The 27,484-nt window shown below is 31.7% G+C and overlaps 6 protein-coding genes across 20 annotated transcripts in view; 3 read left to right on the top strand and 3 right to left on the bottom strand.

Annotated features, from left to right (window-relative positions):
• Positions 1 to 39: 39 nt before the first annotated feature.
• On the bottom strand, positions 40 to 3,883 carry LOC122575214 (aldo-keto reductase family 1 member A1-A). Its single transcript, XM_043743878.1, has 4 exons — positions 3,664 to 3,883; positions 1,173 to 1,340; positions 659 to 1,012; positions 40 to 582 (listed from the first exon to the last, which is right to left on the bottom strand). The coding sequence occupies exons 1-4, from the start codon at positions 3,730 to 3,732 to the stop codon at positions 208 to 210; spliced, it is 966 nt and encodes a 321-aa protein (XP_043599813.1). The 5' UTR covers positions 3,733 to 3,883; the 3' UTR covers positions 40 to 207.
• LOC122575212 (protein ARV1-like) lies at positions 1,522 to 8,655 on the top strand. 9 transcript variants are annotated; one of them, XM_043743870.1, is made up of 5 exons: positions 1,525 to 2,385; positions 4,929 to 4,985; positions 5,066 to 6,586; positions 6,666 to 7,310; positions 7,736 to 7,871. In XM_043743870.1, the coding sequence occupies exons 3-4, from the start codon at positions 5,585 to 5,587 to the stop codon at positions 7,116 to 7,118; spliced, it is 1,455 nt and encodes a 484-aa protein (XP_043599805.1). In that variant the 5' UTR covers positions 1,525 to 2,385; positions 4,929 to 4,985; positions 5,066 to 5,584; the 3' UTR covers positions 7,119 to 7,310; positions 7,736 to 7,871. The 9 variants fall into 9 exon arrangements, with proteins under 9 accessions (XP_043599808.1, XP_043599805.1, XP_043599801.1 ...); XM_043743871.1 differs by lacking the exon at positions 1,525 to 2,385 and adding an exon at positions 4,164 to 4,301 and having other exon boundaries at positions 4,929 to 5,423; positions 5,552 to 6,586; XM_043743869.1 differs by lacking the exon at positions 1,525 to 2,385 and adding an exon at positions 4,164 to 4,301.
• Positions 8,265 to 16,394, bottom strand: LOC122575211 (WD repeat-containing protein 37). 7 transcript variants are annotated; one of them, XM_043743863.1, is made up of 9 exons: positions 16,266 to 16,364; positions 15,623 to 15,679; positions 10,934 to 11,209; positions 10,582 to 10,707; positions 10,232 to 10,483; positions 9,783 to 10,002; positions 9,325 to 9,612; positions 8,989 to 9,235; positions 8,265 to 8,804 (listed from the first exon to the last, which is right to left on the bottom strand). In XM_043743863.1, the coding sequence occupies exons 3-9, from the start codon at positions 11,199 to 11,201 to the stop codon at positions 8,682 to 8,684; spliced, it is 1,524 nt and encodes a 507-aa protein (XP_043599798.1). In that variant the 5' UTR covers positions 11,202 to 11,209; positions 15,623 to 15,679; positions 16,266 to 16,364; the 3' UTR covers positions 8,265 to 8,681. The 7 variants fall into 7 exon arrangements, with proteins under 7 accessions (XP_043599798.1, XP_043599797.1, XP_043599799.1 ...); XM_043743862.1 differs by lacking the exons at positions 15,623 to 15,679; positions 16,266 to 16,364 and adding exons at positions 11,804 to 11,857; positions 12,000 to 12,429; XM_043743864.1 differs by lacking the exon at positions 15,623 to 15,679 and having other exon boundaries at positions 16,266 to 16,394.
• On the top strand, positions 12,471 to 15,608 carry LOC122575213 (tRNA pseudouridine(38/39) synthase). Its single transcript, XM_043743876.1, has 6 exons — positions 12,471 to 13,074; positions 13,376 to 13,503; positions 13,585 to 14,150; positions 14,539 to 14,830; positions 15,266 to 15,402; positions 15,484 to 15,608. Exons 1-6 carry the CDS (start codon positions 13,003 to 13,005, stop codon positions 15,561 to 15,563), a joined length of 1,275 nt encoding a protein of 424 aa, XP_043599811.1. The 5' UTR covers positions 12,471 to 13,002; the 3' UTR covers positions 15,564 to 15,608.
• A 94-nt stretch (positions 16,395 to 16,488) lies between the features above and the next one.
• On the top strand, positions 16,489 to 22,940 carry LOC122575208 (chaoptin-like). Its single transcript, XM_043743853.1, has 10 exons — positions 16,489 to 16,667; positions 16,988 to 17,177; positions 17,606 to 17,753; positions 17,934 to 18,044; positions 18,152 to 18,898; positions 19,080 to 19,228; positions 19,527 to 20,309; positions 20,470 to 21,224; positions 21,438 to 21,954; positions 22,173 to 22,940. Exons 1-10 carry the CDS (start codon positions 16,638 to 16,640, stop codon positions 22,514 to 22,516), a joined length of 3,774 nt encoding a protein of 1,257 aa, XP_043599788.1. The 5' UTR covers positions 16,489 to 16,637; the 3' UTR covers positions 22,517 to 22,940.
• Positions 22,941 to 23,178: 238 nt separating this feature from the next.
• Positions 23,179 to 27,484, bottom strand: part of LOC122575210 (probable chitinase 10) — a 28,948-nt gene continuing 24,642 nt past the window's right edge. Inside the window, exons 7-16 of the mRNA XM_043743858.1 lie at positions 27,068 to 27,377; positions 26,051 to 26,480; positions 25,764 to 25,981; positions 25,505 to 25,659; positions 25,281 to 25,421; positions 24,971 to 25,118; positions 24,574 to 24,759; positions 24,378 to 24,500; positions 24,070 to 24,271; positions 23,179 to 23,946 (exon numbers count right to left, since the gene is read on the bottom strand). Coding sequence (XP_043599793.1) covers positions 23,738 to 23,946; positions 24,070 to 24,271; positions 24,378 to 24,500; positions 24,574 to 24,759; positions 24,971 to 25,118; positions 25,281 to 25,421; positions 25,505 to 25,659; positions 25,764 to 25,981; positions 26,051 to 26,480; positions 27,068 to 27,377 — 2,122 coding nt within the window. The 3' untranslated portion in view covers positions 23,179 to 23,737. The remainder of the gene's footprint in view (positions 23,947 to 24,069; positions 24,272 to 24,377; positions 24,501 to 24,573; positions 24,760 to 24,970; positions 25,119 to 25,280; positions 25,422 to 25,504; positions 25,660 to 25,763; positions 25,982 to 26,050; positions 26,481 to 27,067; positions 27,378 to 27,484) is intronic.

The raw sequence follows: 27,484 nt of genomic DNA on the forward strand, positions 1-27,484 counted from the left end.
ATAATAAAGCAAAAAGAAAAAAGAACAATGCAGCGAGAACAGAAATAAAGATATGATTTTTTTAGACATACATTTATTTATAGAAATGTGAAACATACACAAGCAATTAAAATATTTATTTCTATAAAGTTACTATTTTTGCGTATAGTAAATGGTATCATATATATTGCAATGTACGTATTTAAGTCATACGAATCTACGAAAGGTTTAAAAAGGAAACTCAGGATGATTCTTTACTCCCTTAAGAAATTCAAAATCACAAATTCTGCCAGATTCACCGAGATCAAGATTTTTTAATTTCTGCATGTCCTCTGGTTTAAGTTTCCAATCGAATAGTTCTTTATTTTCCTTAATTCTTTGAGGGTTTGTACTTTTAGGGATAACTACGATTCCGTTTTGTACAATGAATCGCAATAAAATTTGTGCAGGTGATTTCTTGTACTCTTTTGCTATTTCTAGTACTACCTCGTTTTGTAACATATCTGGGACCTTCTCCGTTTTATTTAGTAATTTAACAAGACCGCGCGAACCAAGCGGCGAATAGGCTGTTACAAAGATGTTTTCCTCTTTACAGTACTTTAACTGTAAAATATTATTTTATTTTATGTCAAATAATTTCATAATAAAAAGAGTGCGTTTAAAGAAAAAGGCATCTTACCAGTTCTTTCTGTTGGAAAAAAACATGTAATTCAATTTGCAGCATTGATACTTTTACTTTCGCATTTTTTAAAATTCGTTTGATTTGAGGAATATTAAAATTTGATAGCCCAATTGCTTTAGCTCGTCCGCATTTTACTTGTTTCTCCATTTCAGCCCAAACTTTTACATGATCTGTACTAAAATCAAGTAATATTTGTCCATTTTCATCCTTAGGATGTAAATCATCTCCAACTTTCTTGAAAGCGAATGGAGTGTGAACTAAATATAGATCTACATATTCTAACTGCAAATCTTTTAAAGATCTTTTTATCCACGTTTCAACATCTTCTGGTCTATTTCCGGCACTAGGAAGCTAGAAGCGTAAAAAATAATTTTTACTGATTTTTTAAAATTTTACTAATTTTTATATCTCAATGTTATTCTTAACAATTTCGTTAACATTTTCTCGATCCAATTATATTACAATAAACATTTTCAAGTAAATACGACGTTGAATATATAGCTGACATTACCTTCGTAACAATGAAAATGTCAGATCGTTTAATTCTTCCAGAATCAAACCATTTTTTAAGAACGTGACCAATTACTTTTTCATTTTCATATACTGATGCTGTATCGATATGTCTGTACCCTGCCTCTAAAGCAATGTTCAGTGCGTCCTCTAATTCTTCTTCATTTGCCTAAAACATTATAACATGCTTTTTAAACCATTAGGAAATATAACTTTGTAGGAGAAGTATTTTTTTATTAATTAAATTATATATAACATTTAAGTGTGATAATACCTAAGATGCAGAAATAACTAATTATCAAGAACTGAAACCCACTTATGAGATAGAAATTCATTAATAATTATTTTCCTTTCCCGCAATAACTGATTAAATGAAGTTATACAATTTGAAAAAGAGATAACTAAAAAATTATTGATGTATTTATATTCAATTTACATTTTGAAATATAGTCAAAAGAACTAAAGGTAGTATATTTTTATACATAATTATTATTAACAATACTGAATATTCAAACTACTTATAAATATGATTTCAAAGGTTTGTATGCTATTGCGTTACGGTTGAACGTTTTTGGACAATCGCTATTGCATATAGTATGTATCACGGCCATGTACATAAAGAGATATGTATATAGTATTCCATATAAAAAACTAAACGTTACCTTCGTTTTTCAGAGAAACATTACAAATATAAGAAGTACTATTGTATTGATTTTAAAATACTGTAAAACCTTTTTCTCTATTATTTTTTGTACATATTTGTAAAAAAAAACGCTAGTGGTAATACGAATATCCTGTGTATGGGTAGATATTTTATATTGTTTTTAAATCCTTGTAATAATTTGTTTATTAAAAGATCGGAATATCATATATGTTTGTATCTATTTCCTCGATAGTTTTCAGTCGACGTAAATGTACGATCAATGTAATTAAAATAAAACGTCAAATCGATATTTAGATAGATAATTTAAATAATTTGTGTATTTTGATAATGTGGTCATTATGAAAATGGTGTTCGACAAAACTGTATCATACATGCGCATAACTATCAGTTGTGTTACGTCATACATGTATGACTAAACTAAGTATTTCCTGTAAATGTTATATTCTTGTATTTTATTTAAATTTTATGTAAAAAGTGATTTTCTTTCTTTCTAAGATATGAGCTAATGAAGATTATAACTGTGTAAAAGAAATATGTAACCTGTTACTAGGTATAGTATTATTACGTATTACTTATTCTTTTAACAAAATTAATATAAATATTAGTAGACTATGTTTATAGCTTATTCTAACTATTGCTATAAAAATATTGGAGATTAATAGAAATAAAGCTTTTAAAATTGAATGTATAAATTAGCGATACTGGTGCTTTAGAATGTGAGGTTAGAAACTATACTAATTATATGTATATATAACTTATGAGCACTTTTATTGAAGTTTCTACACTGTAATAAGTTGAAATTATGTAGTTATTAATAATAAATATTTAATAAAAACTATATGTTACTGGTCTTAATTTTAAATTAAATCTATGCATATGAACATAATATAACATATGTGATTATTTAATTGCATGGCGATATATATATGTTTTATTTTAATTAAAGTTGTATGTATAGTTATTTGTATTCTATCTTTCTTAAGGCATTTGTGAATATAATTTTGATATTCCTTTTTTAATCAAAGATATGTGGGACATCAAAAAGATATAAAATATTCAATAACCCAAATAATTTTGTCAAGATACATGTGTAAATCAATTCTTCATTCTTTTGTTATATATATTGATATGTCATATTAAAAATTTATGATTGTATTAGAAATTTGTATTACCATATTAGGATAATGATATATTTTGATCTACATTTTCATAATTAAATAGAAAACATTTGCTATTACTATTATATCATTGAAAAAAAATATTACACTTTAAATCAAGCAAGTTGATACATAGATCTATGTTAAATCTTCATTTACACAATTAATTTTTATAATATCACAATATGCATATACAGTTATGAATACACAGTAAAATGTTGTATCTTTGCTATTGTAATGCTTGATACAATAATAATGTGACATAGGTACTATTCGAATTAACAGTTTCCATAATCTTGAAATTAAAACTTCATATATGTAATTTGTAATCAAACTTTTCTCACTCAAAGAATAGTAGATAGAAATAAAATAAAATTTAAATATAATTAAATAGAAATAAAATTACTTAATTAAATTAGAATTAAATAGAAATTAAATTACTTAATTAAATTAGAATTAAATAGAAATTAAATTTACAGACTGTAAAAGAAGTATTTCATTAAGAAGAAGATTATATACAACGTTTAAAAATTAATCGTAGCGAATGTACGAAAGTATATCTGTACATTTGAATATTTGATACATTAATGTTTGTGTTTGAGTATTTAATGATAGTATTATATTAAAAATAATTTTCTTTACAAAAACTTTTTATTTTACAACAAGTTTACCTGCCACGTGCCAAAACCGACTATTGGCATTAAGTGCCCGTTCGGAAGCAAAATAGTGTCGTTTTCCATTGCTTGTGTCCAGCATCAACTTTGTAGAATAACTGAATAACTGTAATATCGATTCCAGTTTCTTAAAACTAACTTGACTTTCTCTTTAAGCGTGTGCAACCTTGGTCAGACAGGTATACAGTAATTCTGGCATTTTCCATTCTTTATTAGTTAGATAAAACAATCGTTAAGAACTTTCAAGGTTAATTATTTATGTAATCATTCTTAAAACATACCGAACATTGTATGTTATAATTAATCCTGGTAATGATAAAACAATATAAGGCAGAGAATATTCATTTAACAATAAATATAACGAATAATTGAGAAAACAGTGAAATTCGACTTCTTTTCTCTTTTTTCTCTTATTAATCAAAATTATCCAGATTTGAAGTTCATGACAGAAATGATGTAATGTTATGAATTTTAGGTAATGTCTGTTTACTGCAGATGATCTGAAAATATTACAGAACAAAACATAAATTAAAACGATAAGTGATTTTATAATGTATCGATGTGTAAATTGTGGAGCTGAGGTGGAAGAGCTTTATAGGAGATACTGTCCAAGTGTTCTAAAGCTTTTAAAATGTGTATGTCATATATTATATAAATTTATTTTTTTATAGAAATTAAAAATTAGTTTTATTTCTCGAAATAATTGCATACGAAAATTTATAAATAAATGAACGAATGTAATAGTCAATTTTTTATTTTATATCATATTTCACTTATTTACAAATAATTATACACAGTTTTGCAGAATAATGTTCCAAAATAAAATTTATGTAAGAAAATTACAATTGCATTTATGCTTAGATAAGATTAGAATAAATAACGAAACATTCTCAAAACTCTCATTTTACTATCAAATATATTATTAATTATGTCCCCTGATAATCTTGGACTCCTTTACGTGGAAGAACAACGCGCATTTTTTAGAGTAGCCATATCAAGTAAAACCATATGATGTCTGGTACGGATTTCTATATCCGTGGTTAATTGAGTTTCATCATTTCACAGTCAATAAATTAATACAACCTATGCTTACATTTAATTGCATTTATTTTCTCGTTCAGTTTACTTCTGTTCTAAGCGACAAAGACAATTATTCCTATAACAAATATTCCTTATGTTCTTTATCACTACGTTAGTTTCTATTATTGTTCGTATGATTGTACTCTTTGTAAGAACTTTTCTTTAAATTTCGGTTTATGTAGTTTATTCAAACGAAGAGAATTGGATGTACTGCTTCGGCGATTCGACCTCAGACAAAGGTATTAGACGATGAGCAGTTTTTTCGTAATTATATATAGTCATCGATATGTGATACTTAACGGAACTTCTGCAATCTAAGATTTAAAGTGCATCTACAAGACTCATGGACGTGGCTGGCTAAACCAATTGATTGCTTAATATATTAATTTATAATGTACTGCAAAGAAGTGCAGCGTTAGTTGACCGGTAGCTTGGAGTAATATCTGACCAACTGTGAAAGAAGATAGAATTCTAGGAAAAGCGGAGTATTTTTCTTCTCCGTTAAGTGAGAACGAGATACAGATACCTGACACGAAATATCGAGGTTAAAATAAATATGTTAGGTGCCTCTCTACGGAATCACTTCCAAGAACTGATAGAGTTAGTGGCCATCAGCTAACACGGCAAACTCTCAGTCAGCTAACGCGGCACTACTACATATCATTCCTATGAAGTATGTAAGTATTCATATAACGTGCAATAGGTTTGGAGCGGATACGAAGTGAATGAAACACCCGAAAAAGTTATGCTTTGGTGGAGAATTAACATCAAGTGATAACGAGAACAAAATTTGTTGAACTTTCAGTCACTGCGGTTATAGATAATTTGATAGTTCGTGATGACATCCCCTTCTGGTAATAACACAAGCATAGCAGATCGGCTAGATATCTTAGAAAAATTAGAAGATGGCATGACTGTGAGTAGTATTGCCTGTGAATATGGGCTCAGTAACAGGACAATACGACGATACCGGCAGCACTCGAAGGCAATTCGCAACTTTGCGGCGAATCCAAAGTACCGGGAAATGAAGAGGCAACGGATACCGATATATACCGATTTGGAATCCAAATTGTATCGTTGGTTTCAGCAAAGGAAGTTGTTAGGAGACTGTTTAACAGATAATATTTTAATAAATAAAGCTAAAGAAATAGAAACAGAGTTTCCCAGTACATCGAATTTTAAAGCAAGTCGAGGTTGGCTCCAGAACTGGAAGAAAAAATATGATATCGGCAAGAACACGACAGATCCGAATGAAATCGCCGCGAATAATTTTATACGTGAATTTTTACAAATACTAGTAAAAGAAGATATAAACGAAGAAGATGTGTATAACATGGACGAGACTAGTTTACTTTGGAAAGCACTTCCGTGGAAGACATTAGTTCACGAGGAAAAATATCTGATCATAAAAGGAGAAAACAGAAAAACGGACATAGTGACTGTGGCATTTTGTGCAAACACTAGTGGTACACACAAATTACCATTACTCTTTGTAAATAAATTCGCAAATCCCCGAGCATTGAAACATTGTAAGGATACATTACCGGTGGTATATAAAAGTCATTGTAATGCCTGTGTTAACGAAGATATTTTTCGAGAATGGTATACTAATTATTTTAAGCAAAGTGTGAAAGAGCGCCAATTACAGGAACAACGTAAAGGAAAAGTAATATTGCTCGTTGACAATTTCAAGGCACACAAACTTGAAAAAAAGGAACTGGATGATGGCCACTTTATGTTAATATTTTTACCACCGAATACGTCCTCGTTGATCCAACCTATGGATCGAGGTGTAATTACTCAATGTAAAAAGATATTTCGGCTTGAACTACTTCATCGGGTATGTTGTACGTTTAATGCTTCGTTTAAAATAATATCTATAATAATGCAATTTTCTCATATACATTTCTTCTTCATAGGTACTCCAGTATAACGACGGACTTACACAGTTTTATGCTGATTACGATATTAAGGATTGCATCGATTACATTAGCGAAGCATGGAATAATGTTACACCACAAAACATTCGTAGTTCCTGGGTGAAAATTCTTAACAGACAGTTTGAATTTAATAATATTAAAACAGAGAATTCTACGGTCACTGATGAACAGAATGCAGAGCAATCGATCGACGTGATGTCTGCTGAAGAAATAACAGAATGGATTTCCGGATGCGAACAGGCGGAAATCATTCCAGAGGAAACTGCAATTTTGAAACAAATTTGCAAATTTGAATCATCTCCTTCTCTGATAGAAGACGAAGAAATTGATCGTCTATTGTATAATTTAAGGATGCTGAGTAAAATCGAACCAGAAATTGAAGCCGATGCAAAACGAATAATAGATCATTTTAATAAAAAGCAAGAAAGATAATATTGTCCCTGTTATAGTTATTGTTATCATTATTTTTACACCAGCAATGTACCATTTAAATCGTACGTAATACATGGCCTATCGTCAGAAGCCTACTTCGATATAACTATTGTTATAAACGTTTAATCATAGCTTACAAATTTCCAAGCTATGTGACGTATTATGATATTATAATATATACATAACATAAAAGTATGTTTTTTGTATTCGAGTATCATATTTGTATCATATTTGTAGATATTTAGTAAGCAAATACCAAATAATTTTAGTATTCGTGATAACTTACGTTATTACTTATTCCTGTTGCCATGTTTTCTGCACTTCTATTTTTAGACCTTTACATTTGTTTCTATATCTTTTTTGTATTTTGTTATTGATTTCGTAATAAAGTGTTCATAATAAAATTACATATAACATTCTTTCCTTATTATAACTTGACAAATAAATCAGACATTTATGTACATGAACTTTTCTTATTGGTTTAATGTTCAAAATCAATACTCCAAGTTTTTCTAAAATTACTATTTTGGAACTTTATACTGTAAAATAACTTCTATTATAAAAAAGAATTATTTCTTGCTTCTAAATGGTTAATAATTTATTTTTATTCATTTCAGGGAACATGTGATCTCTTGGCAGATAAATATATTGAATACGATCCAGTAATAATCTTGGTTGACTTAATATTGCTTAAAAGACAAGCATACAGGCATTTGCTTCACAACTGCGATATAACGCCGTGTTGGAAACTAGTAATAATTTTGTGGCTTATTGAATCTTTCCGAAATTTCTTTCTATGTAACAATAGCAATCAGTATGTTCAATATTGGAAGATATTTCAACCTAATTTTAATGGACAATGTAGTGTCTATCTAATATTATTCAACACTGCTTTTGCTCTCGCTACTTTCGTCTTCACCGTAATTGTCTGTACTAAAGTGAAGTGGTATTTTTACCCAACTAATTCAAACAAATGTAGTGTGATACAGTTAATGAAAGCTTTAATCATTGGTGGATCTGGAAAATTATTAGGACTGTTAGAAATTACTTGGGGACATATTTTTCTAACGCCCCATTACTTACTTATATTGGGATATACTCTTCTTTGCTTACTTACAACCTATTCAGGTAAGAAATTTCATATAGTTTATATTATATTTTATTTATTTGTACGTATGAATCTTCAAGGATGTAGTGTTTAAGTTAAAACACCTTTCGGTGCTAAGCTGATGAATGCTTCACGCATATAGCGGTTAAACTCATCCTATTACTATAATCGTATAACCGTACTTATAATTAGAATAAATTATTTATAGTTATTATTAATATATCTATATGTTATATAATTTCAGTGGCGACCAACAACAGAAGACTGGAATCTTTAATAATTTTGGGAATAGGCATAGTGGTTTACAATTGCACACCTAATTTTTCCTTCACGACGTTTGAAGTTTCAAAATTAGTTTAATTATTTATTTTTAATTGAATTTGATTTTGTAATCCTGTTTGGTATAATATAACATTAAACTAAACTAAATAAATATATTTGTAATATACATATATTTAACATTCTCTAAGAGGTATGATACTCCATCCAAGGACTAATCTATCAAAACCACAAGAGAATAAGTTACAGACCCCGCTATCTTCAGCCCAGGCTACAGACGAGACCATTCTCTGGTGTCCCTGAAATCAATTGAAGTCAATTTTAAAATCAAATTTAAAGTATTTTTATTTTTATATTCTAAGTATAAAATACAAATTCTTTTTTTAAATTCACCGTGAAATTTTAAGTCTAAATTATCACAAGATATGCAAAGAAAGATTAAAGTAACGATACTATAGAACATAAGGTGAAATTTTTACATACCTGTCTGCTAGTTCTAGGCAATCTAGCAAATCGTTGACCGTTAAGATCAAATAATCTAATTTGTCTATTATCATGTGGAATTGCAACGATGCCAGTGCTTGATACGGCTAATCGGTTAGCGGCACTGTCACCTCGAATTGTAGCTAAAGGACTTCGTATATTTCGTAATTCCCATACTTTTACACTTCGATCATCTGAGCCGGAAACGATTTTATCTTCACGCGCGAAGACAGCTGATGTCACAGTCCTGTATTTTAAAAATGTAGTGTTTAAGAACATTTCATTTTATACCATGATTCATCAGATTTAACAAATTCATCATCAATTATTACTTACTCGGTATGAGCTTGGAAAACAGAAACCGAATGAATGGGCTCCCTAAAATCCCACAGACGAAAAGTACTGTCCTTACTCGAAGTAACGCAAAGTCGTTGCGTATGATGAGTTGATACATGAGAAAGTTCTTGATCGTGTCCACATAATGTGTGAATAATTTCTCCAGTTTCTACATCATAAAGATTTGCAGTTCTATCCCAAGAAGCAGTGACTATCTGCTCTGCATCAGGTAACCAATCTGCAGCCATCACGACACCCGTATGTCCTAATAACTCTCGTATTGGAGTTCTGTAATATTTTACAAAGTATAAATATATACTGAAATGTGGATTTCCTATTTAGAACTATGTAAGTACAACTCTTTGTATTGTAACAACTTTCATTCATTAAAGTGCAATTTAGATTAAAAATTTAATTGAATGATAAGGAAATTTAAATTGGCTTCCCATAAGTATTACCTTAGTGTAGGCGGTTCTTCTTGTTCCTCATTCAAAGTAATCACACCACTAAGATTTCTATCAGAACTCAACCCTGAAAGGTCTTCAGATGAATTCTGTCTTTTAGGTAAATCCCAATCTACAGCAGCTTGCCACACATGAGCAGAATTATCTCCACTTGACGTGAGGGCCAACTCTTTGGTAGGATGAAAACGTACAGAGTTAACAGAGCCAGAATGACCTATAAATTAAATGAGAAATATTCTATTTATCAAATAACAGAATTATTATTTTATGTATAATGTGTACTTTATAGAACTTATTATACTATAAATATTACTACCTAATGACAAAATCCGCAATCACTTAGTTGCCAACCCAATACTAATGGAAATATTTTTATGTGTAGTTTGCAAATGCTAATAAGATATATAAGAATATGTAAAACTGTAACTTAAAGAAAAACAAACCAATATACTGCAATAAGCAACGCCCACTGTCCATAGCCCAAACTCTAGCACTGTGATCAGCAGAAGCTGTAGCAATAATTTGACCTGCTCTTCCAACAGAAACTTCCCAAACACCATCTCGATGCCCAAAATATTCTCTTTGCATACTACATGTCATAGTTGGTGTTTTAAAACTGGAAACTATTTTACTAGTTTGTGCTTTTAACTTATTAGAAGTTGTTTTTGTTTTTGGTGCTGAATTCCCTGCCATAGCTGTAAACAACATATGTATTTTTAATATTTGAACATAAATTAAAAAGAATGAGATAACTTTCCAATTCTCCCTTGCTCTTAATTATTTACATTCTTACATTTTTGTTTGGAAAGACTTTTTGTATCTGGAAAGTCTGCAACATCTCCAAGAGGTAAGCTCCGTTCTCCAGAACCATAACACTCCCTTTCAAGCCTCTCATTAAGAGTATCTATCTTCTCTTGTACTAAATTAAGATGTTTGGAAACATATATATTAATAAGATTATACTTTTTTTTAGCAACATAAAGTTAATAAGTAAAATTTACTAAAACTTATTTTAATTATCTTATTTGACATTCCTTATTTTTTCATATTAATTATATAAAAAGTAATAGATAAAAGCTTTTTATATTTCATTATAAAAACTAATATTCATAGCATATAACATAAAAATATCAATATTTTCATACATCCCAAATTTTCTGTGTACAGAACCTCAAATTCTTTTTCTATTTGTTGAAATAATTCAAAAAGTCGACATCGTAAAGCTGGTGGAAGTATATTATCATCAGGGTCTGTACGAAAAGCTGCATAGTGAAGTGCAGTTGGTTGCAATGGAGTAGATCCACTTTGTGATTGCAATTCTGTATCTGTACTACTTTGTACTCTTGGAATAGAAATCCGTTTGATTTTCCCAGCACTTTTATTTCCACTAGTCATAGATGGTTCTCCAGGCATCTTTGACTCTGAAATATTACAAATTTAAAATAACGTACTTATGATGTATTATCTTTGTTTACATTATATGATTATAAGATTATAATTAATAATTTTAGCTCTGCAAAGCACTATATTTTAAATATTAAAATTTATTTTAAAATGTATAATATAATAAAATTGTAGAAATACGTGTAATATTTATAATATAATAGAATAATTTCATTATTACACATACTAACCACTTAATAAGTACTCACTGTGCATATACATATATTATTTTCTTCCTTCTTATATTTATATTTATGTAAACACATATCACTGTATAATATGGTACAACAATTATATTTTTTACATTTATATTTCTTTAAGTACTTTAAATAGATTTGTTTAGAAATACAATAACAACAACAATGTATTTAACTAAATTACAATTAATACATTAAAATTGCAATATGTATATAACACATCATGTATACATACATAAACACTCATATTTCAAAGATTTGTGAATTTATTGGAAATAATTAAAATAGGATAAGTACTATCTTATATGTCAATTACAATAGTCTTAAAATAATAGATATTTATAACATCCAGATGGTTAACTGGATTTTTCTTACCATGGAATACTACTTCGCGGTTGCAGGGCTCGTCAGTACTTGTTTAAAGATAATCTAAATTACAATGTCTAAACTAAAATATTTGAAAGCTATTACCAACTCTAATAAAAATATAGGAACATAATTTATACATAATGCAAAATAAAATTAAATGATAAATTCAGTTGTGAATTGATTTCGAGTATATCATACTTACATACGGTATACGGTCAATATATACAGAACAAATCTAAATATAATAAAACCACAACTAAATTGAAGAAGAATTTATTAGAATTAAAAAAATAAAATAAGAAGCTGTATATAAATACATAAATATAGCACTATGACCTCAGCTGTATCAAGTTCAAATTACAGAAAAACTTTGTATATATAATTACTAATAATACTTTCTACTCGCATAATACACATATATAGAGCCGTAAAAATGTAAAGTGAATGTGAAATGTAGAAAATTTTTAAAACTGTTACAAAGATGTAAAACAATCTTTTAACTTTTTGTTGTGTATGATCAAAATGAAATCACAGATTTTGAAATAGTAAAAGTATTTTAATTTTGTTTTTCTAAAAAATGTACGTTTTTATTACACCGCATAATGTTAAATTTCTTCGAACCGTTTAATATTTTACATATCTTGTTAATACATACATGTAGATACATACGTGTTAATACAGATAAAGTATTTTCGTATTTTGTTAGCACTCAGAGGATTTGATATTTGTATTCGTATGTATGTACACATGTATAATTTGATATTCGTTTATATCGTGAGATTTATTGTATCCTGAGATGTATTAAATACTAATTAAAATGATTCTTTCGTATATTTTATTGTAAATAAATGCGTTTATATTTTGTAAATCGAATTTTAGTATTTTTCTTTAATATGTTCTCTCCTTTCATTTGAGGTTATATATCATTCTTTTATTTGAGGTTATATGTCATTTTTTAATTGATTGCATTAGACTTAGTAATAATATACATTTTGTAATTCTTTTAATATTTTGTTTTATATAATACTCATTCTTTTTTTTGGAATATCTCAAATAATGTAATTATAAACATAATAAATCTTTCTAAAAAATATGAATTGTATTCTTTAATAATCATATACTAAGTATTGTAATTTTTTTGTAAGTTTTAATACATCTTCTAATAATATAATATTCGTTTCGTTATTATATAAAACTATAAAATTATGTCAAGTATGGATAAAAAGAAAAAACAAGAAACTTTGGAGAAAGAAGAACTTCAGTTGCTCAGCAAGACGGTAAATATATTTGAATAAATATAATTAATAATATAAATAAATATATTTAAATAAATTATATCTGTTAATAATCTGATAAATAAACTATCAATTAATTAAGCTACATATATTTTTCTTAGATTAGAATATGGAAATCTTATGATTATGTTGCTTTTTTTATATCACTTCACTACTTTGCATTATGTTTTAATATTTAAGTCATAGTTAATAATGACAAAAAATATACAATTTCTTGTTGAAAGGAACCATTATAATAGTATATGGTATAAATATTTTATCCTAAGTAACATATTTTTGTTAGGAACTGATAGAAAAGATAATAAAATTGGAAGAAGAAAATAAACAACTGAAAGCAGCAAGAAATAAAATAAAAGAAAAATCAAAAGATAAAGATATTCATAAATCACAAAAACCATTTGATTTTTCAAAGTATGTAAATCTATATAACTATAAAAATAAATATTATGATAAAGAAACTATTTATTTCAATATAAACCATTTTAATTTTAGGTGTAATAAGAGACATATTCTTTTAAAATTCTATTATCTTGGGTGGAATTATAACGGCTATGTTGTACAAGAAAGCACTGATAATACAATCGAGGAGCATTTGTTTGAAGCATTAATAAAAAGTTGTTGTATAGAGTCACGTGAAACATCAAATTATCATAGATGTGGGAGAACTGACAAAGGTGTCAGTTCATTTTCACAAGTGATCTCCATAGATTTAAGGAGTAAATTAAATCCAGAGGATCAATGTAAATTAGAAGATGAGCTTCCATATTGTAAAATATTAAATAGGCTGCTCCCTCCTAACATAAGATGTATCGCATGGTGTCCAGCATCTAGTAATTTTTCAGCAAGATTTAACTGTAAATTTCGAACCTACAAGTACTTTTTCCCAAGAGGAAATTTAAATATAGATTCAATGGATAAAGCTGCTAAATATACTATAGGAGAGCATGATTTTCGAAATATTTGTAAAATGGATGTTGCCAATGGTGTTACTAATTATCAAAGAAAAGTTATTGATGCAAAAGTATGTCTGTATCGTCGAGATTTTAGAAATATTTCAGGTAATTGTTGCGTTTGATCTAATCAGATGTAATTAAGTATTATGCCTAGCAATATTGTATTTATTTATATATTTATAGTATATTAAGAATGCATTGAATCTAATTGTAAATTTCTTTTAAAATGACTTTACTATTAGTACAAATTTTTGGCATTAAATGTCGGAGTAGTAAGTGTAACAATTGTTTATTTTTAAAAAATGTGATTTTTCTATCTTTTGTACATACATGTTATTTTGTTATAATAGTGATTTTTATTTAAAAGATTTTTAAAAAATTATAAACAAAAATTTGTTCTATTGCGATTTTTTATAATATATTTATTTATTCGTTAGTGTACTACGTTTGTTTATGTATTGTAAAACATTGTATGTTATATGTTTCTTTGTAGGATATGACGTGTGTCAATTGATTATAACAAGTCAAGCATTTTTATGGCATCAAATTCGTTGTTTAATGGGTGTTTTGTTTCTTATTGGTCAAGGAAACGAGAAACCGGAAATTATTTTAGAGCTTCTAGATATTGAAAAATGTCCTAGGAAACCACAATATAATTTAGCTCATGAAACACCATTAAATCTTTGGTATTGTGAGTACGATACGATGGAGTGGTATATCGATAAGGATGAATTAATAAATACAATAAAATTTTTACAAAGAGATTGGACTTTGAACACAGTAAAGTACGTAGTAAAGCACTCTAATAAATTACGTACTTTAGTTTATTAAAGTACATAGATATGATCTTATAAACGTTTTCAGAAAAAATATAAGTTGCACCTGTTTTACCGCGTGAATTACATACGTCTCATGTACATTCCATTTAGACCAGATATTTTAAAATGTTTTATACGGTATTAATTTTTACTATGTATATCTTATTTTGAATATTATTTATATTTTTTATGCCGATTTTTACAATCTTATATGTGCATATTATGATTCCAAAATCGTCGATACAAACAGAACGAAAGTGATTTCTCGTGTAAAATGAGATTCTCCCTCATTAAGAATTAAAACATTTATCTATTTTTTAACCCGGAAAAGGTTACAAATAACTGCTCTGTCAATTTATATTTTTTTTATAAATAAAAATAATGCAATTTCAATTTTAACAGATCAGTTATGATTGAAAATATGTTATCGGACTTGGAAGATACAACGGATTGTAAAGATATGCTTTTTCAAAGTGATTGTCTATTACTTGGTATACAACCTAGAGTGTATCAACGTTTAATGAAACGACCTACTTGTGGTTAGTATACAAATCCGTTAATATTCTTTTACCAATTTTTTGGAAGGAGATAATCATATTAAACGTACAATTGATTTTCAGAAAGCTTAGAAAGTAAAATAAAACATTATGAAAGTAAGAAAAAGAAGAAAGAAGACCCAGACAATAGCGATGATAAGTAAATGTATCAGTCCTTTTTTAATAATAAAAGATTTTAATTTTGTTAATTTATTATACATACTTTATGGCTCATAGTGACCTTCTTATACTTCCAGCCTTGTTCAATCCTTTCTCATCTCTAAACACGCATTGAACACATTAAACACACTAAAAATATGTACGAAATACAACCTGCTTGTGATATGCCTTAGGTTGTTCTAATACTGGCAGCACACTTTCATTCAAAGTAGATTAAAATGGCGGCAAAAAATTGTACATCAACTTTTAAGGCGTCACTGTAAACTAAACGCCTCAATTCCGTGATCAAATTCATATCGACTTATAAAAATGGATTTCGAGAAGCAATGTCGTTCCGTATCAATGCCAAAATGAATCAAAGCTGTTATACAAAAGCATTTTGTAGCTTAAAGACCTTAGTATCTTTAATTAGTTTCGTATAATTGCATTTCATCTATATATTATTAAAGTAAAGTTTTAGTTATTGATCGATTAATTTCTCTTTAAAGTTTTTTCTCAAAATTATTTCTCAATTCATTTATCTGTGTTTCAGACTCCTATTGACAGAATAAGACATTTTTAGCAAAAATGGAAAAAATCTCAGTTCACGGACCCAGACAAATGCAATTTTACTGGAACTATTTTACATTTAATACATTCCATTAAATCGTACAGATTCGATTCAATATTGTTTATCGTTAATTTACCCCGTGGTAGGAAGAATCTCCTATTTCTTCTTATATTTTATGAAATCAAAAGGATTAGAAACTAATATGCCTTCGATAAAAACCACAAAATCTACTTTACAAAATTGATCGCATCAGTCTGACTGCAGCTGTAGCTTTGTTTTGGTTTCTACTTCGATCCATAGACCCGGAGGAACATGCGCTTTTGCGTCTCCCGGCTTCATACTTGCGCTCTTTAGTATCAGTCTGCCCGAGTTTGCGTTCTGTTGCTTCCTTGCTGCTTGCCTTTAGCATGGCCATGAAAAATAGAACGTGTAAACTAATGAAAGATCCGTAATTCGTTCTAAAATGGTTAGACGATCACGAACATTAATTTGACGAGTGCTAGTTTATATGAGCTGCCGAACATTGACATCTAGAAAGGTATATCTCTTATTCTGTTTTATTTTGCATGATTATTTGCTTATTTATTTACTAAGTTCAATGTTCTCCGTGATATATTGTCATTTTTACCGTTTGATATACATTTTTTTATTTACGTAAATCATTCTTTTTTAGGATGATACCACATACATTCATTTTCTATTGTTTGAAAATATTTAAGATTTTATACCAATGCACAACTGGATCTTCACTTTAGTTTTTCAAAATTGCACTTGAACAATTTGTAAAAAGAAATTTTTATGTATATATATATGCACAACTGCACTAAATTGATTAGTTTCTTTGTTTATCCAATACAGATGTTGTTAAACAAGCAGGTGGACCGTATATACATAGAGATCCTTTTTATCTTTTGTATGTCGAGTGTCATAAAATGCTATAGCGTACCATGTACGTTCAACACCATGTGTATGTGTTGGATTCAAGACGATGAAGATTTCACGAAGATGGATATCAATTGCATAGGAATACCATTTGCCAGATTTCCAGGTAGGTTTATCATATTTTACAAACTTAATTTTACTGAATCATCACGTTTGAAAGTTATAGAGGTATGGTATAACTATAATTATTTGACGTACAACGAGGCAATAATCGTCAGCTTTAATAGCTTCAAAGCTATGAAAGTACAGAACAAAAGAAAAATTTCTGTAATAAAAATTACATTGCACGGAAGTCATTGTCTTCTTCTTCTTTTAACGAAGAAACTAATATTAATGAAGGAAAGATATTTCTTAGATCTATTTTCATTTTTTAAGGCGCAATGCTATATTTCTTGCCTCATTTTTAAATATCAGCGCTTACGACGAATACAATAATTTATTCACTGAATCATTCAAGATTGGATGGTCCTTCGTGCTTTCGTATTTTACACACAAAATCCATATTTAAATTGAAAAAGATATATTTAATAATAGATGTCTCCGTAAGTTACGTGGCTCAGTTGGATGTAGTTGGATCTGGGATCCAGGCGTTGGACAACGACGCGCTCACGAGTTCAGTTGGTGTCGAAGCTTTGGGATTAATGAGCAATCGATTGTCCAACATTGGTGATAAATCATTTTCGTAAGTTAGTATGACGGAAGATAATGAAATTACGTATTTTCGATGTTTGTATTGTTTCGTTTCATCTGTTAAATGTAATATTTTGTAACAAGATAAGAGAATAATAATTTGTAAGTATCTAATTATTATATGTTCAAGAGGTGCATTTAATACTTCATTTAAGGGAATATATGTTATTAGAGGTATTGCGGATAGTTTACGTTCTCTGGATCTCAGCTACAATGCCTTGGAGGAAGTGCCATTTAAGGTTTTTCGCGACCTGAAGAAACTAAACTGGCTCAACATGCACAGGTAAAAATGTAGAGGAAATTCGACAAAAGTTCTAATTAATTCAATAAAAGAATCAATCTATCAAATCATAAAACTATATAATTATAACAGAAAAGTTGTATTTCTAGCAATCATTTAACATCGTTGGATGGTGACTGGGGACACTCGAAGGATGCACTAACAAACGCCTTCTTCGGAGATAATTCAATCATCGAGATACCAAAAATATTCAACACGTTCGAATCCCTGGCTTGGTTGAATCTCGACAACAATAACATCGAGGAACTATTGGAAGACAGTCTACCTCCCAATATACACACTCTAAGTCTCAATAGCAACCTTTTAAAATCCTTTCCATCCTCCTTGAAGTCCTTAAGACATCTCACGTGGTTGTATCTGAGAGGCAACGATTTTAAAAGCCTTGAACTGCCCGATTTCCAAAGTTCAAATTTAGAACTGGTCGACGTCAGCGAAAATTGCATCGAATGGATTGGTACACTAAGCCTGACCAATCGGACCTTGAAGATTAAAGATTTCAATCTAGACAGCAATAAGTTAACATCCTTAACTGCTGGTATTTTTGATGGTCTCGAGACTAAAAGGATTCACTTGTCCTCGAATTCGATCAAAAACGTTGACGATGATGCTTTCCGAGGGCTCGAGGATATGCTGGAATATCTGAATCTGGAGAATAACGATCTTTCCAGTGTTCCTGCAGCAGTTAGTCGATTGAAGAAGTTGTCGTACCTGTATCTTGCTAATAACGACATAAGGAACATATCCGGCGATGCATTTTATGAGTTTGCAGAGAATTTGCGGGCGCTTTCGTTGGCTACGAATAGCTTGGATGCAGTACCAGTTGCGGCTGTAACCAGGTGCCTTGCTTCTTTAATTTGTGTGTGCACTTGACTGTTCGATGTTTAGAGTTCATCCTGTTTTGCGATTTGGTAGTAAGAATTGCTTAATATTGGAGAACTGAGAGATCCATGTACAGCTGTAAATAATCTTTACGCTATTTAATATCCATATTTAATGGTACAATGTTTTATGAAATAGGTGCCAGAGGTTACTCCATCTTAATCTCGGTTACAACAAAATCTCTCATATTCAGCCGGGTGACTTCGAATGGGCAGAGGATCTTGAAATTCTCTTGCTTAGAAACAATATCTTGACGAAACTGAAAGACGAAACGTTCAAAGGAGCAAGTAAGCTTCAGTTTAGATCTTCTTCTGTCGCAACTATTTGATTTATTATCATAAAATCGTAGGATAAGTTGCCATATATGTGATTAATTGAAATAAGATCTTAAATAATTTTGGTCACGAGATTCAATGATCAGTTTAATTTTACATTTAAATATATTTCTCATTTGTACTTGTTTTATTCTTTTATATAATATTTAGTCATTTTATGTAATATTTTACAGCTTGTTTATTTTATGGTAATGCCGTACATAGAAAAAGATGAGTAAGGAGGAAATGCCAATCTCTCGATCACTTTCAGGGAAGCTGAAAGAGCTCAGTTTGTCTTTCAACCATTTAACGGAGCTCGACGATGATTGCTTCGTTGGTATCGAGGAGAGCCTCGACATTCTCGAGTTGAGCTTCGCTTTCGCGACCGACGTGTTCCCTCAACGGGCACTCAGGCCCCTTTCGAATTTACTGTGGCTCGTTTTGGATAACAACAACTTTCAGACAATCGAGGCGACCGCGTTTTATTCCTTCCAGCGATTACGCTACATCAACCTGGAATCGAATCGACTTCACTATCTGCCCGAACGAATATTTCTGTCCAGCGTCCATCCCGAGCTTCGAGATGTGAAGCTCGGTTACAATTTCCTCGAAGCCATCCCAGACTTCAGCTTTCACAATCTGACCGAATTGAGATCGCTGGATCTGACCGGGAATAGAATAAAGATTCTTAATTCCGATTCCATTATGGACTGCCCGGAATTGGTGACGCTATCGTTGGCTTACAATCGGATCACTAAAATGGAGAAAAATGCATTTTACGGTCTGCCTAGTTTGCGTTTCCTTCATTTGGAGTTCAACAAATTGGTGATGCTAGATCTGGATGCGATCGCGGAAATCGGCGGACCAGATTTTGCTCTCAACGTTTCATATAACGCGATTTCGATCATAAATTCTGGAAGCTTCACGAATAATTTGACAAGATTGGATTTGAGTTTCAATAACATTAGTCATTTGCCGGCGGACACGTTTTATGGAACACCGGAGTTGAAAAGTTTGGATCTGCAGAGTAATTTCATCGTTGTTCTTGAATCAGGTAAAATGATATTTTACTATATCGTTATTATCCAGTTCCTTGACTATAATGAAACATCGTTAATACATCGTTGATTGGTCTTTTTGTTCTCTCTTTGTAATATGATGCATCTTAACAATAAAAATTTCATTAACTCCTTATTAACAGAAAATTTTTCTAGGCACCTTTACGCTCAGACACTTGGAAACGCTAAATCTGCGAAACAACAAGATAGAAAGTTTACGGAAACAATCTTTCCACGGTTTAGAATTACTGCAACAGTTAGATTTAAGTGGAAATCAGATCACTCAGCTATCCACCGAGCAATTCCGCAATCTAAAGAATTTACGAATCCTGAATTTGTCTGGGAATAAAATAAGATCCCTACCAAGAGACGTTTTCGAAGGGACAAAATTGGAAATTCTTGACCTAAGTAAGAATAAATTCACCGTGGTACCGTCGCCATCTTTTCTCGAGGTTGGCTATACTTTACGGGATCTTAATTTAGCGGACAATTTTGTGGATCACCTAGACTCGACTGCTTTTCCAACTTCGCAATTGGTTTCTTTAAATTTGGCGCATAACAGGCTAACCATCCTGCCAGACAATTCGTTTGTTTCTTTGGGAAAACTTCTAAGCCTCAATGTATCTCAAAATGTTCTTCAAGCGAATTTTAAGGAACTCTTTCATTACTTGCCTGGGTTAAGACAGTTGTATTTGGCTAATTGCGGTCTTAGAGACATACCTCTTCTTCCACTGACGAATTTAAACGTCTTAGATCTGTCTTTTAATCATATACACTCAACGTCTGACAAGCAGTTCCAGTATTTGAAGGATTTGAAGATCCTGTGGTTGGTGAATGATTCGTTGACTTCTATGCCCAATGTGAAATTAGGTCTGTTGAGAGAACTTGATGTGTCTGGCAATCCAATAGAGGTGAGTTCTTTGATCGTATTTCTGTTGATTTATACAATATTTTCATTTTCGTTTAAAAGTTTTGAAGAATAGCAAGAGATAATATTTTAAACTTTGAAACTTATTTTCTATAGACAAATAAAATTTTGTCTACTGTCTTTATAACGAAATGAATGTGCTTTATGTGTTTAAAAATTTGTCAAAAAATATTCGTTAATGAAATTAAAAATTTAGGAACTGACGAAAGAGAGTTTCCTGGGTTACCCAAGACTGGAGAAACTGAATCTAAGAAACCTGAATAAAACCAGATCGGTGGACAAAGATTGCCTTCGCGTTTTAAAATATCTGAAACACCTTCGGATTCAAACGTGGCCTGAAGCGGACGGATTTCATCTCCGACACCTGTTAACTGGATTACCATTAAGAACCGTGGAGATTCAAGTAACAGAACATTTGCTGAAACATCAGATACAAAACGCTTTCACAAAGCAACTGAGAGAATTGACTATTTCGGGAAGTGATCTCGAGGTAATTTCCTCAGAAGCGTTCTCTACTATCGAAGGTGGTGAATTGATATTAAGGATCAGGGATACTCGAGTCCGGAGACTGCAGTCGGATATGTTTCTTTCTTTGACGAAGAGACTCTCCCAATTGACTTTGGACTTGAGGAACAATCATATCAACGAACTTAGTCCTTCGGTTATTTATGGGAATCTTTCATGGGAGAGCGTTGGGACCAATATGGTTGCTGGTACGTAAAGCAATTAAATTATTTAATATTTACGGCTTAAAAAAGGCAGGCTGATCTTTGGTTCGCGCAGTACGCTCATGTGTATTTTACTCGATACAAACAAATGTTGATTAATAAGTTTCTCTTTCTTAAAAATTATGCGACACGTATGTAGTATATGCATATGTATATAACGAAGAAAATGTAATTGAAAACACAACTGTGTCGTTGTTTTTCAGGCGGTTTACAGGTATCTGGAAATCCCCTGGAATGCGATTGCGAGATCGCTTGGCTCAGCTTATGGTTACGAAGATGGCTACGAGAGTCTCGTCAAATCCATACAGCTTCTCAATCGGATGCTCGACAGCTGAGAACGATCGCTGGAAGAGCTGTCTGTACTGAAACCACGCCGTCATATTCGTCTGACAAAGTTCTGTTAACTTTAGGGACCCCTCACACTGCCTGTCAGGCCTCTGCTCTTAGCTCTGGTAACTACGAAAGACTAGCTACCACTTGGCTGGCTATAGTGGACATCATTCTCCTAACGATAATCGCGCCTACTGAATCGTTTACTTTATATTAAAACGAAGAGGTTATTATGGTTTTACCATCTCCCACATATTTTTTATTTCAACATGTACATCATAAGGGAATTAAATATATTTAATTCTTATATTTCAATAAATATAGGAATTAAAATATAGTTTTTTCATAGTGGTTTTTCAAATGATTTAAAATCATTGTCTTCAACATAGTTCAGTCATAATTACAGAGGAGAAATTTATGAGTGGCAGAGTGTTAAATTTGTATTTACAAAAATATGTAAATATGTTGCCTTAAATAATTTGATTTAATTTAACAGCATTGATGAGACTTAAATATTAATGTAAGAAAAGTATGCGCACAAATGATGTTACCTTTACTAGTGGTAAGTTTAATACTAGCTGTTTGTTTAACATGTTACTATTTATGTTTGAAAAATAAAGGATTTTTATAGTAAGACTGTATAGGTGGTTGTTACAAACTTATTTCATAATTTAATTTCAACTGCGAGATTTCAACTAAGTTTTACGACTTAAACTAAACTTGTTATTATTGATGGTATCAATATTTCGGTTTTGGATTAGTGATTATAATTGCAATGATTAAGGGTTAAACTTCGTGTTGCTACTTATTTATATCGTTGTTCTTATTGAGTTCGAAATGAAAATAACAGGGATAAACTTAAACCAAAGACAAAAGCCATACGAACAACAAATTATCTTCTTTTTATGTAAAGTTCTTCTTATGTAAAGTTACAAAATAAAACGAAATTACTAGTTAATAGTACGTACAATTTACTTTCTTTCGCCGTTACAAGCGAGATATGAATTCTTTTTTCGGAGAATCTCATTTCTTTTTATTTACAAAATGTATCTGTCACAGTAGTTGGACATAGTGCGCGGTTTATACACATGAGAAACGCATAGTTAGACAGAATCAATGGGAGATAGGAGGAGAATTTAAGGGAAAAAAGTAAAAGCTTTAAAGAGAGGGAAGAGGGGAAATTGGAGTAAGGAGAAGGAATAAAAATTCTCGAATAAAAAAAGATTTCTTGATAACAAAACTCCTCGTCGATTAACGATTATCGTGCTTCTGCTTTTTTTCGACGAATTACGATCTTTTTTTTTTTAATTAACGTTACTATACTAATTAACGTCGTGTGAATGTTCTTCGCGTTTTACAGTATAATCGCGAGCCGCAGAAAAATATCCTTAAATAGATATTATCTTTCTTTCTTCCCATTCTTTTTTTTCTTTTTTTTTTACACTGGTGGTGCCTGTGTGTGTTGTACGCATCCGTCAACGTTTTCAGGCCAATCGCAAACATTTTCATTGGGATTAAATACCAGATTTACCGGACAGGGCATATGGTGCTTCCTTTCGCCCTCGCACATATAGTACATAGTACAGTCGTTCTTGTCAGGATGATAAGATATGTGGTTGTCTTCTTCGTCACAGCTTACCTCATTCGCTGAAACGATTAACGCATTAAGTCATTCAGATCAATTTTTCGAGAATTGGCCAGTTGATCAGTTCTATGAAACTAATCGAGCTCTATAAAATTGTGACGAGATAATAAATAATAAACACTTACGATCTTTGGTGGTGTACCTCCCATTCCTCAAATGAGATTCGTAAGGACCATCGTATTCCAATTTCACTTTATAGTCTCGCAGTTCTTTCATCATAGCTTTGATTAATGGATACTTGCCAGCTCCGCAACTTCCTTTGAAGTCATCCATATCCACCGACCAGATCATTATACCTCCAAAGCCTTCTTCTTTGAGCCATTGCATCTAATGTAATTGACAAAAATTGTGAGTTAATTATATTAATGGCAATACAAATTGACACGCGTCTCTGATATTTCAAAAGAAATGTTGACATTAGCGTTTCTCTTACCTTATTTATAAGGCTTCTTTCGTCATCGAATCCAACCCACTGATCTTCTCTGTACGCGAAAGGAACTTGTTGCTCACTATCCCATACTAGCGTAGTGTTCTCTTCACCGAGGAAGGTACAAATCTATACATTCATTTAGTATTTCTGTTAATACGACGTGTTGTACAAGAGGTTAGTATACGCTGGTGTGTAATACCTCGTAAGACGAGAGGAATCCGGCTTCGTTGGTGAAATTGCCAGCTATTCCGCCTCCTGATGCTGGGGCTCCGATGTCGAATTTCTCTTTGTCCACTAATGTGAAGGATCTGCCATAAGTTGGCATACCGATCATTAATTTCTCCTTTGGAGCACCTTGTTTCACCCATTCCCTTGCACTGTAATCCTATAGTATTTTCATATACATATGAGGTATTCTCATCTATTGAAAAATGTACATTTTATGATGATGATCATTCACAGTGCCAAGTTATAGGATTTAATTGAGTATTTAAAATGGTATTTTCTTATAGAATTAGAATATTCGTTAAGAAAGAATATTGCTTGTCAATTACATGAAAGTAAAAATGTAGGAGAAAGTAATTTTCGATACGTACCACTGTCAATTTTTTCTGGTAACTGGTAGCACTTTCCAAAGGATACAGAGGACTATTGTGACCGACTTGTCTCTCCCACTGGCCGTGAAAATCGTACGTCATCACGTTAATGAAGTCCAGATACTTAGATATTTCTGGTACATCGTAGCTGAAATTAACGAACTAGCTCAAAGAAAGAAGCTAGAAAAATAATCTAGTTGCGTTTCGAAGCCATACTCTCGATAGTAGCCACACGTTGTGAGATATTAAAACTTGTTTTCGTTAAAGATAATTAATTAATTATTAAAGATACTCAATAACTGGAATTTACCCTGCGGCAATAGCCTCAAAACTAGCTGGTACCGCGGCTGATAAGATTAATTTTGGTTGTCCAGAACTATTTGCTTCACCCTCGAATGCCAGTCGAAGTTCCTTCAAGAGATTCACATAGGCTGCTCGGTCGTCACCACCCCTGATGTAATAAATAAAAAGAAGAATATAAAACGAAGGAACGAGGGAAGATTAAACGCGAAGAAATTATTTTTCGAAATTTACCGTGGATATTCCCAATCAACGTCTAGACCATCAAATTTGTATTCTCTGAGAAATTCGATGGCTTCGTAAACGAATTGATTCATACGGAAAGTATTACTGGTCAGTTCTTTGAAGGGGGTTGATCCGAAAGCCCAACCACCGATCGCCAATAATATCTGAAAAATCATTAAGACGATTGATATATACCATGGTCTGCTTGATACGTATCAAAATACGTGTCAAATGTATCGATCAGTATGTATGAAAAATAGGATCCAACCTTAATGTCAGGATTCTTATTTCGCAGAGCGATCAATCGTTCATACATCTCCGTGTCCTTCTCGCTTTCTTCTGCAAGTAAGTAATTTTTCAAGGTTGCAAACGAATAGACTATATGTGTGCAGAGAGTTGGATCGATATCTTCCGGTACAAATTTTCCAGCTCCAGGTCTTCTGTGCGACCAATTTGTTAGGTAGCACATTGATTGAGCTGCCCTTTCTACGAACAATGATTAAGTTATCTATAATGCGTTAACGCAAACCAAAAAATTCGAGGAGAAAAGTTTACCATTGGTAGGAGGACTAACGACGAGTTGCGTTGTCGGTTTCTGAAGTTTCTTCGCCTTGTTGATAACATCCGAGACCAATATCTTGTAAGGTTCTGGCTTTTTCAAGATGCTTTCAGATACAGTGCTGGCCACGGCGCTCCAATCGACGTCCTTGGCACTTGGACCTCTTGATATTCCGAGCAATTCCTCCCTCATCGCTCCGATTAAGGGGTACTTGACATTTCCACCGCAAACTGTGCCGTTGAAGTCATCCATATCAACCGTCCACACCATGGCACCGCCGTAACCTTTGCTCTTCAGCCAGTCCATTTTCCCTCGAATAGATTTCTCGTCGTCGAAACCCACCCACTGCTCGTTCTGCACCAAGTATGGTACTTTCATCTCGTCGTCCCAGATATAAGCTGCACCGTTTTGTAACATCTCGCAGATCTATAGAAAATAGAAGAAAGGTGTACTTATCGTTTGTAGGAAAGAAAAATTGGTCTTCTTTCTTCTTCAAATTCTCATTCAAAAGTTCAAACTTCAAAACCACTCAAACATCTCTATACTGTGACTCACTAAACACGTACTTGGACACTTACCGTGGAAAATTTTTGTAAATGTGCAGATATTGTATTAAACTTTTTGAAATGTTTTTTGTGTATTTATAAAGAGTTTCTATCAGCGTTCAAATACTTTCGCGAGCCACTGTACCTACATTTACATTTTTCCTTAAAACAACCATTTTAACTATCCCTTTGAATCACACAACCCAGTAATCAGCATTCCCACTTATTATTAGAATCAAACAGACAGCTAAATTGCTTATCCTTTAACTACCTTCAACTGGGAATAAAGCGGTAATAAATTTCTAACCGCAAGAAATGGGGAAAGCATCTAATCGATCGATTATCTAAGGACCTCGCGAGTCAAAAAAAATATTTGATTTAAATTTACGATCCACGCGAGTTTCAGCGAGTAAAATGGCACTTTGGGTGAAGCAAGAGTCACGTTCAGAAGTAAGAGATCGCAGGTACCTCGTAATAGGCAAGAAAGCCGGATTCCTTGGTGTATTCGCCAGCCTTGCCACCGCCACTGGCAGGTGCATGAACACGGAAATTGGAGACGTTCGAGAGAGTGAAAGATCGGCCATAGGTCGGCATGCCGATGATCAGTTTCTCTTTAGGGGCACCCAAACGGACCCACATGGAGGCTGCGTTATCCACACTAAGCTGTTTCTGCCATTCGGAATCTAACGAAGAAGCGTACAAAGGCGCGTTGTGACCCGTTTCTCGCTCCCATTTCCCGTGGAAATCGTATGCCATCAGGTTGATGAAGTCTAGGTAGCTAAGTAGATATAATGATTTTTATCAACCCATTGACAATGGAATTAGCAAAATCGTCAAAACGACGAATTTTATATTTCTTCTTTTTACAATTGAAGATAGCCCCAT

This window comes from Bombus pyrosoma, linkage group LG14, assembly GCF_014825855.1.
Source record: "Bombus pyrosoma isolate SC7728 linkage group LG14, ASM1482585v1, whole genome shotgun sequence".
NCBI classification, from domain to species: Eukaryota; Metazoa; Arthropoda; class Insecta; order Hymenoptera; family Apidae; genus Bombus; species Bombus pyrosoma.

Bases quoted from the DNA above. Each gene is read 5' to 3' on its own strand.
- LOC122575208 (XM_043743853.1), top strand. From the start codon at position 16,638: ATGAGCTGCCGAACATTGACATCTAGAAAG. The intron at 17,754-17,933 runs GTAAGTTAGTAT...ATATGTTATTAG, and splicing joins ATTGGTGATAAATCATTTTC to AGGTATTGCGGATAGTTTAC. The intron at 19,229-19,526 runs GTAAGCTTCAGT...GATCACTTTCAG, and splicing joins CGAAACGTTCAAAGGAGCAA to GGAAGCTGAAAGAGCTCAGT.
- LOC122575213 (XM_043743876.1), top strand. From the start codon at position 13,003: ATGTCAAGTATGGATAAAAAGAAAAAACAAGAAACTTTGGAGAAAGAA. The intron at 13,075-13,375 runs GTAAATATATTT...TATTTTTGTTAG, and splicing joins TTCAGTTGCTCAGCAAGACG to GAACTGATAGAAAAGATAAT. The intron at 13,504-13,584 runs GTATGTAAATCT...TTTTAATTTTAG, and splicing joins AAACCATTTGATTTTTCAAA to GTGTAATAAGAGACATATTC.
- LOC122575211 (XM_043743859.1), bottom strand. From the start codon at position 11,453: ATGTATATGCACAGTGAGTACTTATTAAGTG. The intron at 10,708-10,933 runs GTATGAAAATAT...ATCTTAATTTAG, and splicing joins GTACACAGAAAATTTGGGAT to TACAAGAGAAGATAGATACT. The intron at 8,805-8,988 runs GTATGTAAAAAT...AATTGATTTCAG, and splicing joins TGCCTAGAACTAGCAGACAG to GGACACCAGAGAATGGTCTC.
- LOC122575214 (XM_043743878.1), bottom strand. From the start codon at position 3,732: ATGGAAAACGACACTATTTTGCTTCCGAACGGGCACTTAATGCCAATA. The intron at 1,341-3,663 runs GTAAACTTGTTG...ATAATGTTTTAG, and splicing joins TCGGTTTTGGCACGTGGCAG to GCAAATGAAGAAGAATTAGA. The intron at 1,013-1,172 runs GTAATGTCAGCT...TTACGCTTCTAG, and splicing joins ACATTTTCATTGTTACGAAG to CTTCCTAGTGCCGGAAATAG.
- LOC122575212 (XM_043743873.1), top strand. From the start codon at position 5,585: ATGACATCCCCTTCTGGTAATAACACAAGCATAGCAGATCGGCTAGAT. The intron at 6,587-6,665 runs GTATGTTGTACG...TCTTCTTCATAG, and splicing joins GGCTTGAACTACTTCATCGG to GTACTCCAGTATAACGACGG.